Raw genomic sequence first — 11,923 nt, 5'->3', positions numbered from 1 at the left:
ATGCTCATACCCTCCCCAAAGGACGTGTTGGATTGGACATCATCTTCAGCCAGTAACCATTGCCGACTGTGAGCACCTTTCCAGGCTTCCGCCCAAAGGCATCTACTAACTACAGTGTTCTACTTGGCTGTAGACCGAATCCTTACCTTTAAGGAAAGGATGACGGAAACTCTTTTGGCCGTGGGTGGGGGGAGTACGCTCCCTTCCCGTCATTCTTAGCCCGTCGCTTACGGCGACCGACCGTTCCTATTGGCTGCTACTTACCTTGTTCCCGTCCTTTCGTTTCCATGGTTACGCGAATTTCCCCGCCTCCCGTCACCGAGCTTGGGCTTTCTGGGCCCACACTTGACGCGAAGGCTCGGAGAAGCGGGGCGCGGGGGAGGGAGGGGGAGGGAGGGATGGAAGGCGGTAGCCCCGTCGAAGCCGGCCCGGCCGACGCCGCCAACTTGTTTTCCCTAGCGGGTCTCGGCGTCGCCTTGCGGACCATCCCGGAGACCCCTGATCCGGCTGCTTTGGGCTACTTGCAACTGCCGTGGCAGAGGGAGCCCCGCGTGTGCAAGATCATCAGCCGCCGCCGCAGGGACGCCCGGCTACACCGCAAGGGGGACCCTCTAGGCAAGGAGATTCACGGTGAGGGGCTGGCTGAAGGGCTAGGCGGGAGAGGGGCGGGCGTGGGTGTGCTCTGTTTTTACGGAGTGACCGAAAGGCCGTCCGTTTGTCCTCTCCTTACCGGACCCTAAGCTCGGAGGAACCGTCTGGCTGAATTGTCTAGGAGCTTAACAGTAACAGAGTTGGAAGGGACCTTGGAGGTCATCTAGTCCAACCCCCTGCTCACTCAGGAAACCTACACCAGGGATTCGAACTGCCGAACTTGCCACAGTGGGTATTTTGGGAGCTTCAGTCTGGGGCTTTGTCAGGAATTTGGAGCTTTTCCATGCTTTACTGTACTGGGAAGGCAAAGGCAGTGGGAGTTTGCTGTCAAATGCAGGTAGTCCTCGACTTACAACAGTTTGTTTAGTGGCCGTTCAAAGTTACAAAAGTTACACTTTAAAAAGCGACTTATGACCCCTTTTCACACAACCATTCCAGCATCCCCGTGGTCATGTGATCAAAATTCAGAGGATTGGCAAGTGGTTCATATTTATGACGGTTTCAGTATCCTGGGGGTCATGTAATCAGCTTTTGCAATCTTCTGACAAGCTGAGTCAATGGGGAGACCAGATTCAATTAACAGCCGTGCTACTAACTTAACAACTGTGGTGATTCACTTACAAGAAAGGTCATAAAATGAGGCAAAGCTCACTTAAATGTCCCACTTAGCCTAAATTTTGGATTCAATTGTGGTTGTAAGTTGAGGACTACCTGTAGCTCCGGATAAGGACTACACACTCAAGCAAACATGCTTAGGCATGGACACATAATTGTTCCCATGATAATCCAAGGCAGCCTTCCCCAACCTGATGGGTTCCAGTTGGCGTTCATAATAATAATTGTCCAACAACTTGCCCTGTTTGCCAGGATGAAGGACAGGACTTTTCATAATAGCTCCTATGTTTTGGAACAGACTGTTCCTGGCTGGATGCTTGGCTTATTTCAACAAGCCAAACCTCTTGCAAGAATTAATTGCATTATTATGGATGGTATGATTTGTTTTAATTGAGCTCTTATGAACCATTTTGTTTTTCTCTTGTTCTGTGCCACCCAGAGCATGTTTGATTGGATTGCCTACAAATATTATGGATAAAGCGTACTGGCTGTATAAAGGAATTATCATTCATGCATGTAGGGCACCAATCCAGATTGTGGTTGATCTTAAAATTGTGGGTGGGCGGGAGAGAAAAATGAAATACAAGCATGGCTCAATGATGTACATTTGAAGTAATTTTGCCAGTCAGACCTGAAATCACCAGAATTCCTGACTTTGTATTAAAAGAATGAATGTTATTTAAATTGTGAGTAAAATGAGGTAGCTTGTGTTATGCTATAAATTAAGGATTAACATATTTGTGATGAGTAAATGTGATCAAAGCAATCCAGTTATAGCAGTATTAACTGCAATTTATTGCCAGGAAAATTTATAATGTATTGAAGCCTGATAAGTTTATTTTGTTTTGTTTTGTTCTGTTTTATAAATAGATAAGTAGCAGCAGAAATGTGGACACAGTTTGCTCACTTCTCAGAGTACATTTTTGAGGAGGAGCAAATTGTGAAAACTTGGTAGACTGGTGCTCCTCTCTTTTCGGATACAAAAGGATCATTAATTCTTGAAAGATCTTTTCAATCAAAATCATACCAAAGCCCTCAAATTATGAGAAAAGAGAAATCAAAATTATTGGGCTCTGCACATCCAGGAACATTGTTGAAAGACTTCCTGTGGCCAACTAGCCTGTGCCCTACGTGTAAAAGATTACCAACCCTTTTTGCCAAAGGAAGGAGAAGGTCTGCTTTGCTGCTGTTTGCACATCTAAAATGAATTTTAAGAGGTAAAAAAAATCCTACAAAAAGCCATGATATCCAAATAATTATGAGTCTACTAGCTAAAGCTAACATCACAGTTCCCTAGATATAAAACACTGCATTGCTGCCTTTCCCCAGTAGAAGATCACCCTTGAGGAGAAGGAATGGATTGTGCATAGTAAACATAGTTAACCAAACCTGATGTGGTTATGATTGTTTTGGTTTTTATAAAATTAAATTGAGAAGGAAATAACTCTCTCTCTTTTTCCACAGCTTTAAAAAGATTGAGAGAAGCTGCTAATTCAAATGATTTGGAAACAGGTAACATTGCATCAGTCAGAATTTGATCTATAGCTCCATGTATTTTTCCCTCCGTGTATTTTCCTTCTCTGATTGAGAAATATGGGTCTTAAACAATGATAGATTGTAAACAGGAACAGATTCTTTGAGGTGAGAATGTTCAATATACAGTATTAGATTCCTAAGAATTACATTGGAATGTAAGCTTTTACAAAAAGTATAATAGTAGCTTGGAGGAATCTTAGGAATGTCTGAAAATGGGTCTGTTAACAAAATGTTAGTCCCCCCCCCCCCATTTCTATCCAGGTATTATCTTCTTTCATCTCCTAGTTTCAATTAAGTCTTTCCTAACCAGTTCTGTCTTATTGTAAGATACATATACTAGTGGAGGCTTGTAAGTAATCCTCTCAAAAAATTGTTTATGGAAATGTTGGCTAGAAGAAATACAGAGGGTTAGATTTCAGTGCTTTGCTTCCTAACCCTCCACCTTCACTCTCCTGACTTGCCTAATTTCTAATATCTAATTTTTTGCCATACAGTTCCTGGTTGCTAATCAGAATTACAAGATGAGTACATTTACTAGAAGTTACATTGCAGAAATATGAACTTGTTCTGTCTTTATCTCTGGTTAACCTATATTAAATACCCTCCTCCATCTAAACTTTAGCTAAAATCAGAAGAAGTTTAGATTTAAATTTGCCTGACGAGTGCAGTGAGATAGTGGAACAGTTGGTATCGTGCCTTTTTTTGAGTTGAATAAGGAAGCAACATTTAAATAAAAGTGTAGTTCTGGGAGAGACAGTGTCCTAACTAACTGATGTCCAAACATAGATTAAAATTTGCATTTAATGTTTTTATTAAAAGAAATATAAATTTACATTGATTGAAACAATTACTATGTACAGTTTCTTTCTTTTTTTAATGCTTTATTCTGCTATTTCACTTTGAACTTGAAAGGATGCTTATTTAGGCGGATGCTGTTTTACTTATTGATGCTGAATTGCTTGGCAAGTATGGATATTGAAAATATCTGAATGAATTTGTGCATATCTCTTATTTGTTTCTTCTAAAATAAACTTTCAGCATTAAGGATTGTTTCTTGAAAGTTTTGCAACAATGTATTACATTTTAAGCTAGGATGCTGATGGTGACTTTTAGCCAATTAAATCTTCAGGTTATTAATGCTTCCTTTTCTTTCTTATTTGGTGGCATCAGTAATGCAACTTCTAGAAGATGGGGCAGACCCCTGCGCTTCTGATGACAAAGGTCGAACAGCCCTGCACTTTGCTTCTTGTAATGGAAATGATCGCATTGGTAAGCCAATTTAAAAAAAGGGGAAGGGGTTTGGACTCTTACTTTAGATGCCACTTCACAGGGAGGTATTGATTATTTTCAAAAGCATTATTATTTGTAAATTCCAGCAAGGCAGTTCACCGTTCCTAGCAGGTGGAAGGAAACTGGCCAGAAGTAATGGATATAGATCAGTGTTTCTTAATCTTAGGAAAGTTAAAATGTGTAGACTTCAACTCCCAGAATTCCCCAGCCAGCTATGCTGGATGAAGAATTCTGAGAATTGAAGTCAATGCATCATAAATTTGCTAAGGTTGAGAAACACTACAAGATAGAATGAAGTTAGAAGTGGAGATACCATTATGAAGTATACTTCCTAAAACTATGTTTCACAAACTGGGCAACTTTAAGGTGGGTGGATTTCAACTCCCAGAATTCCCCAGCCAGCGAAACAGAGTTTAAGGTTTTTAGAGTCAGTGTGATTAAGAAGGAGTTGAGAGAGGTAATATTCTCACTGGCAAATTATCTATATTGGGGGAGGGGCTGCATCAGCAGTGATGCTTGTGTTGCAAAATGGCAGGTACTACTATGCAAGAAAAGCCTTGGCCCTTTTTATGGGTATACATTGCATGCAATGCAGGTTAAAAGAGAGTTGAGCTTTGATCCTCTGATCATGCCTATCATCTTGAAGCCAGCGGCCCTTCCATTACTTTTGAACAGCCCCCAAATGTGGCAGATTATTTTGCTGGCAATTTTGGATAGTGTGAACTTAAGACCTCTGGGGTCCAGAGGTCCATGCATTAGTGCTTCATATGCAAGCTTGACTGTTTCAAGGGACATAAAAGCATCTTATTACAGAGGTCAGTTCCATTAAAGTACTTAGGGAAAGAGATTGATATTGGTGAGATGCAGCTTAGACAGATTGATTTCTGTCTCCAAGAGTTGCTATAAAAGAATGAATTCTGTAAACTATATGACCTTGGGCTAATATTTGGGATATTTCTATATGATTTTCAAAGTGAACTTGAGAGACTCTTACTTTGTGTTTTAGTGCAGTTGCTTTTAGACCATGGTGCTGATCCAAACCAGCGAGATGGATTGGGGAATACTCCCTTGCATTTGGGTAAGCATCATGTATCTGAATTGCCTTCTTTCTCTCTCTTTTTCCTGAAAGAAATCTGCTGAAACTAAATTTCCTTCAAGTTCAAGCAGCAATAGCCCAGGACACATGGAATGGAAAAAATTGTTCAGAGTAAACCAGGAAATTGCCCATTCAAATATCAGCTCAGCAGAGAGTGAACATATGCAAACTTTTGCCTTTGGAACTGGGCCCACATCTGCCATACAAATAGCATATTTATTTTTCAGGACTAGCTTAATGTTTACTGTGATAATTTCTATAAAGTATATCCCAGCATTTTTATTTTAAAAGAAATTACTTCTGGGTGTAAGCAGTTGCATATCTTGTATTTCAAAAAATTCGATTTCAGTAATCTTATAGGGCCAGTACAGCTACATCTGCACCAAAGAACTTGTGATACTCTGTTTAATTTTTGTAGGTTCTATTTCTATAATATTGTTAACTTCTACTGCAGTATTTCTTCTAGCACAGATAGGATTTGGTGAGACTGTATTGACTTCTTTAATGTCATGACATGAAGCTGAGATCAAATTTCTCAAGTTTGCATTCTTTGTTAGTATACCATATAGATTTGCAAAGGGAGCTTTACTGTATAAATAAAATTGTGATTCAGATCAGATCTAATGTATCCCCACTGCTTTACTCCAAAGCACTTCTTAGTTCTATGTTTTATATTTCCTCTCCCCAGCTGCCTGCACGAACCATGTTCCTGTCATCACCATGTTACTCCGCGGAGGTAACCTTACTTTTTGGCAACTCTAAAGCTGCCTGTTCTTTTGGTGCTCTTTCAACATGTTTTTCTTACTCTGCGTTTGCCTATTTCAGGAGCTCGAGTGGATGCCCTGGATCGAGCTGGAAGGACCCCTCTGCACTTGGCCAGGTCAAAGTTAAACATCCTGCAGGATGGCCTCTCACAGAGCTTGGAGGTTGTTCGCCTTGAAGTAAAGCAGGTACAGGAAGGTTATCCTGGATTTGAGGAGCTGCCAGGTGTTTTATATTTAGCAGTTGTGTCTGGGCTCCAAGGAAGATATTTGGGACTCAGGAATGTATGTGGACATGAGAGTTTGGTGTCAGTGGATTCTGAGACAAAGGCAAAAGTGTGTAAACCTGATTCCCACGGAAGACTAAGAAAGGAAAAATACTTTTGGCTTAGAGGACTTCTAAGATGCAATTGGCCATTCAGATTAGTTGGATATGGCAAAGGTCTTGATGAGTCTAAAAAGGAATCTAATCTTTGAAAAGTTTTAGGTCAAGGAGTAATTATTAGGTATCTTTAGAAATCTTCTTGGAAATACCATATGAACTTCCCTGGCAATTGTGAAAAAAAGAAAATAGAGAAAGTAGAGAGTGGCAGATAGAAAAGTAAGGCTTGTTCTAGTTTATCTGTGACTTGTTGCTGACACCTGGCCTTCTATAGCCAGGGTATTTTCTTCCACTGGCTTCAAAATGTTTTGGTGTGTGAAGGTTACAAAGTATATTGCTAGTAAGATCATGAAGTAACCATACTAAAGAGAGCCAACCTACTTTCAAAAAATGTATAATCTGCCTGGTTTTTAAAGTACATATTACACTTACCTTTTATTTTATTTTCCTTCTAGCTCTTTATAGCTATAGTATTTTTAGAATCCGCATTTTGCCAGAATGATACTTCATTTGTATTGTAATCCTTCTATCTACTGCTGGCCAAAATCTATGGCAGTGTATTTAAGATGTTACATTCTGATATAAGCACACTAAATGCATTTGTCTAATAGTCGCTGCAAATTTTGGCCCTTCTGTTCACGTGGATCTGAAATATTATGATTTGGAAATGTTTACTGTAGCAGTGTAGCTTTCTTTCTACTGTTGTCAGCATCCATACCTATAAAATAGAGATGAAGCCTGATCTAACAATAGATTTTTACATATATGCTTTACCTGCCCAAAATGGATGGAGTTTGATTGCACAGTTGTGGTCACCGTGTATAATATTTTTACCCATCCCATCCCTGCCTCCTGAATGTCCCCAATAAAACCGTTGGTTAATCTTATTTTTAATCTCATATCTGTTGAAGGCTGTTGGATTGCCTTGAGTTCATCATTGGTCATTTTTTGATGATGATAGGATTAGTAGGTCAATATTTGTTTTTAATGGTTTTTGTTGTTCGATTTTTGTTACGGTAATTTTTATATGGCTTTGTGTCTTTTAACTTTATTAGCTGTTGAAAGTCACATATGTGAGATGAGAGGCATTGTAAACTGAATAAATAATGCTGTTGCCTTTTAAAAATAAAGTGCCTTAAGTCTCAGTAAAAAATAGTTTTATTCATTTACCATTATATTTATATTTGGGTCTTACTTTTTTCTCCTGGGCAGATAATTTACAATTGTCTCTGTCCTTCCACTTTACTAAAAGTTTATAGTACTCTACAGACTTGCTTCAGAGTTGGGTTTTTAATTTAAAACTTTGGGTTTCTTTCATTGTTCGCTGCAAACTGAATATTCCCATGCTGTTCGTTTTAGATCATCCAGATGTTGCGGGAATATCTTGACCGTCTTGGACGGCATGAACAGAGGGAACAGTTGGATGACCTTTGCACCAGGCTACAGATGACTAGCACAAAAGAACAGGTGAGGGATAAAAGAAAATTTTGTACCAACCAAGCAGTTCTGCAATTTGAGAAACTGGGAGATCCAAAAACTATGTTTCATATCACTATGAAATACTTTTAGTTATTGGCAAAATACATATATTACATGAATTTAGGATAAATAAATTCAGAATACATTGGTATTGTGGGAGAGAGTTTTATTTTAAAGATATTTTAATGTATTTTGTGGCTATTTCAATAAATGAGATAGCTACATTGTTTCATCCCTGATGGAAATGAAATTTTTAACCCATTTTTCATTTTTTGGAGTGCATTACAGGTCCCATTTATTCATGGGAATAAATGACCCAATTTTGGTCCATTTGCTATTGCCGTTATAGGATGGTTTGCTGCTGCTGGATTTCAGCAGAATAATTGGGATGAGGGACTTCAGCAGCTTCAAAAAAGGGTTAGGCTGCAAACTGCCCATTTTTGTAGGATTTTGTTTCTTCAGGTCCTGTACTGTCATCTCATGTGCTTCCCCGGCAGGTGGATGAAGTTACTGACCTCTTAGCCAGTTTCACCTCACTCAGCTTGCAGAAGCAGAAGATAGACCAGAGGTAACCGGCTTTAATATTGTCCTCCCACACCAAAGGAGAAGCCCTGGAAGAAAAGATAGCTGGAGCTCCATTGCAGGATTGCAGCATTGTTGTTGCCAGCATCAAACATACTTTTCCTGCTGCTTCTATGTTGAACGGTTTGAAACCATGAACCATCAGGGACTGCCTTCAATATCCTTTCTTTGGGCCAAGGATTTCTGCTGTGCTGCCTTCAAAGGCATCTTTATTATTCTTTGTTTAAGAATCAGGAATTATCTTTCAGCTAATGAATTGTGGTGGATCTTCCCCTCTTTAAGAACACCACCCTCAGGAAGTAGCATTGAAGTCCTGCAAGTAGCTATCTTCAGTCTGCTCTGAATATATTTGGAGAAATGGCAGCTATTAGCAGTTGCTCTGCTTTTAATACCCAGTATTTATGCAAACAATTAGTGAGCCTGTCTAGAAGGTGGCGAACTTAATTGACAATAAATTAAAAAAAAACACAGGTTGGGAATATTTTAAATGGAAAAAAGTTTGAAGGGCTAGCAATGCTGCCTATGTCCATTGTGGGGGTGGGGGGAGATTTTATTGATATCACACACATTTGTACACACGTGCATACCTTAGATATATTCACATGGGCCAGGAATTTCCTTTTATGCTGATTCTATTTCCTGAATTTTGAATAACAAAAAGGCTGGTGTAAATAAATCTACACTCTACCCAAGCTTCTCTTGCTGATATTATATTAAAGGAGCAGAGCAAGAGTAGATAAAAGTCTTCGTCTGTCTCTTAGCCTGCTAGCACAAAAAGACCTTTGCAGGAGTTAGGTGATTCCTTTAGGGTGCTGCAATGAGTTGTTAGATTAGCAGCTGAATATTCTTATTGTGCCCTTTCCTTGGGTCACTTCCCTTTTTATCTCTGGTTCATGGAATTACTTGTTCCAAAAGGGGGGGGGGGGTTAATGTGAAGTACAATGGGTGACATGCTAGTTTACTTTCATATGCTGTTTTTCTTAATACAAAGGGCATAAATTTGGTTTACAGCTCATGCCAGATTCAGGTACTGTAGCAAATCATCTGCTTTAAGTCAACATATGTCCCACTGTGATAGTATGTAGGTTGTACTCAAATCAAAATATGGTTAGCTATGTTGAATTAGGCGCAGACCTTATCTAGGGTAATGTAGATGAGCAGAGAGAGAAGTGGGCCAGGAATTTCCTTTATGCTGATTCTATTTCCTGAATTTTGAATAACAAAAAGGCTGGTGTAAATAAATCTACACTCTACCCAAGCTTCTCTTGCTGATATTGTATTAAAGGAGCAGAGCAAGAGTAGATAAAAGTCTGTCTGTAGATGAGCAGAGAGAGAGAAGTGTTTTCCCCTGGTGCTTGTGCGTTCCTTGAACATGTAAGACTTTTTTTAATGTTGCCATTTTAATTGGCTGTGGCTGAGCAGGTTTTGGAAATTCTGCTTCTTTTATGGGAAAGTACTTGCTTTTTCATTTTGGTGTTCAAAATGAAAAGATCCCTTACTCTGAAGTTCATACAATTTTCTGCAACCATAAATTTGTTGAATAAGAGCTGGTTCAGAGGGGAAAAAACCTTCAAAGCTGTTGTTATGTCCTAACAGGGTGTTTTGACTCTAACCAGCAGTAATTAAAAAGGAAGCCGCTTGTAGCCATTCCAGCATCATCCAAATTCCAAGGTTGTTTTAATTCTTTGAGATTCGTATCTTCTTATGACTTTATTTTCTGGTAAATATGTAATGTTTGTGGCAGAAGAGTTACTGGATGCATAACTTTCAAAGAGACACCATTCTTGGGTTTCCTGAATGCAGCAGCTTAATCAAGGAATCCCAAATTCTTTCCTAAAGAGGATGCTTTAGTTCTGAATTGGCTCAGACTTCGCTAGAACTGTCACTGTGAATACAATGAACTTTATTCTATTATATAAGGAGGGTGAGAAGCAATTTTATCTTTTCAATAAAACTCTGTTTTGCTGTCAGAATGAGTTTGGGATGTTTATTCTTTCCTGCCTTTAGGTTGTTTCCCTTCCTTTTTTTAATCTCAACCTACAACCATCTCTTTACTGGAACTAACAGCAGTGAAATGAAATGTGACAGTGTCCTGTTACAGTGAGCCTAGAGGCTGTAATCTTAATGTAATTTCCCATCTTTAGCATGTGACTGAAACCCCATTAAGTTCTCTCTGACTCTTAATAGACTGGGAACTGAGAACATGTAAACAGTATTTGGAAAAGAGAGGAGTTGATGGGGGGGGGGGCAGAGAAATTGCTTGTTAATTTGTTTGATCAGGTTGTAAATAGGAGAGGGCAACATATAAAAAGCTGTTCTGATAATTTGGAGAAAATGATATTATATAAGATCCCCAAAAACATGGAGGAGAAGGCAGAATGATGAAGTACACTTCTCAACAGCACAGCATAAACTATATGATATGAGTCATTGCCTTCAAAGTGGGGCTTGTGATAATATGTATTTTTTGTTCTTTTTATACTATGAATATTTCTTAAACATAATCAAACTTCCTGGAATACCTTACAGGGGTATGTGTAAGTAAAAGAAGCAATAATAGTATTTTTATACATTATACGACTCCATTTTGTGGTTAAACACAATTTATTGGCATAATTTGTTCAGTTTACCCAATATGTTAAGCCATAAACCATGGCTCACAAACCACAATGATTGTGTTCATACATTATGCTAAACAAAGAGGAAACCATATTTTGACTTTTCATAATATACAAATACATCTGATTTTTTTCTGCTTATTATACCCATCCTTATCTGAATATTTTGTAGATGAAATTTGGAGTAGAGTCTATCAAAGAATCTCCATCTCAAGCTCCTTTGTAAGGGTGGGGAGCTGCTTAAAATATAGAAGGATTAGATTGAACTCACATATTGCATGACTGGTTCATACTAGATTAAGCAAACTACATGGCTTAATGTAATGTGAATCCCAATCTTGACTTTATTTCATGAGTGGCAGGCTTGGAAATACCACAATTGTAATAAATTTGCTTCTGCATAGCTAAACTCTTGTAAACAGAAAGCTCTGCATAAAGGGTTTGCCCCAAAGTCTGACTTTTGGGGTTCCTCCACTACATAAAAAATGGCAAAAAAGAACAATGTAAATTAGGCAAAGCCAATCCCTCCCCCATAAAATGTCTTCCAACTTTCCAAAAGTTTTTTTTTTACCATCTCTATTGCTATTTTGGCATAACCGCTGTTTTCTAATTTTTGTTTACCACGTTTTCGATTACTTCTTGGTTTATTGATTTCAAAATCAATCCGACCTACAGTATCATAGAAGAAACAGGTGTTTCATTTCTAACAAAACTGCCACGGTTACTTTGTCCACGGTTACTTTTCCTACCTGGAGCCTGTAAGTGTTCTGGGTTGTTTCCACATCTGCCTCATAGCATTGCCAAGAGAATAATAGCCAACCCAGTTTTTGTGTATGTTTTTAAATGGCTGATATCCTATCTAACAAACACCTGATCATCCAGAATAATCACATCATCACTCCATTTAGTATTA

At 38.8% G+C, this 11,923-nt stretch overlaps 1 protein-coding gene across 2 annotated transcripts; it reads left to right on the top strand.

Annotated features, from left to right (window-relative positions):
• The first annotated feature begins 212 nt into the window (after positions 1 to 212).
• ANKRD54 (ankyrin repeat domain 54) lies at positions 213 to 10,365 on the top strand. 2 transcript variants are annotated; one of them, XM_081958533.1, is made up of 8 exons: positions 213 to 630; positions 2,731 to 2,778; positions 3,973 to 4,071; positions 5,099 to 5,170; positions 5,877 to 5,924; positions 6,014 to 6,138; positions 7,691 to 7,798; positions 8,308 to 10,365. In XM_081958533.1, the coding sequence occupies exons 1-8, from the start codon at positions 288 to 290 to the stop codon at positions 8,380 to 8,382; spliced, it is 918 nt and encodes a 305-aa protein (XP_081814659.1). In that variant the 5' UTR covers positions 213 to 287; the 3' UTR covers positions 8,383 to 10,365. The 2 variants fall into 2 exon arrangements, with proteins under 2 accessions (XP_081814659.1, XP_081814660.1); XM_081958534.1 differs by lacking the exon at positions 213 to 630 and adding an exon at positions 730 to 879.
• The last annotated feature ends 1,558 nt before the right edge of the window (positions 10,366 to 11,923 follow it).

Source organism: Natrix helvetica, assembly GCF_964273705.1.
Source record: "Natrix helvetica genome assembly, chromosome: 6".
In the NCBI taxonomy this organism is placed as follows: Eukaryota; Metazoa; Chordata; class Lepidosauria; order Squamata; family Natricidae; genus Natrix; species Natrix helvetica.
This window is presented reverse-complemented; position numbering and strand designations above follow the sequence as displayed.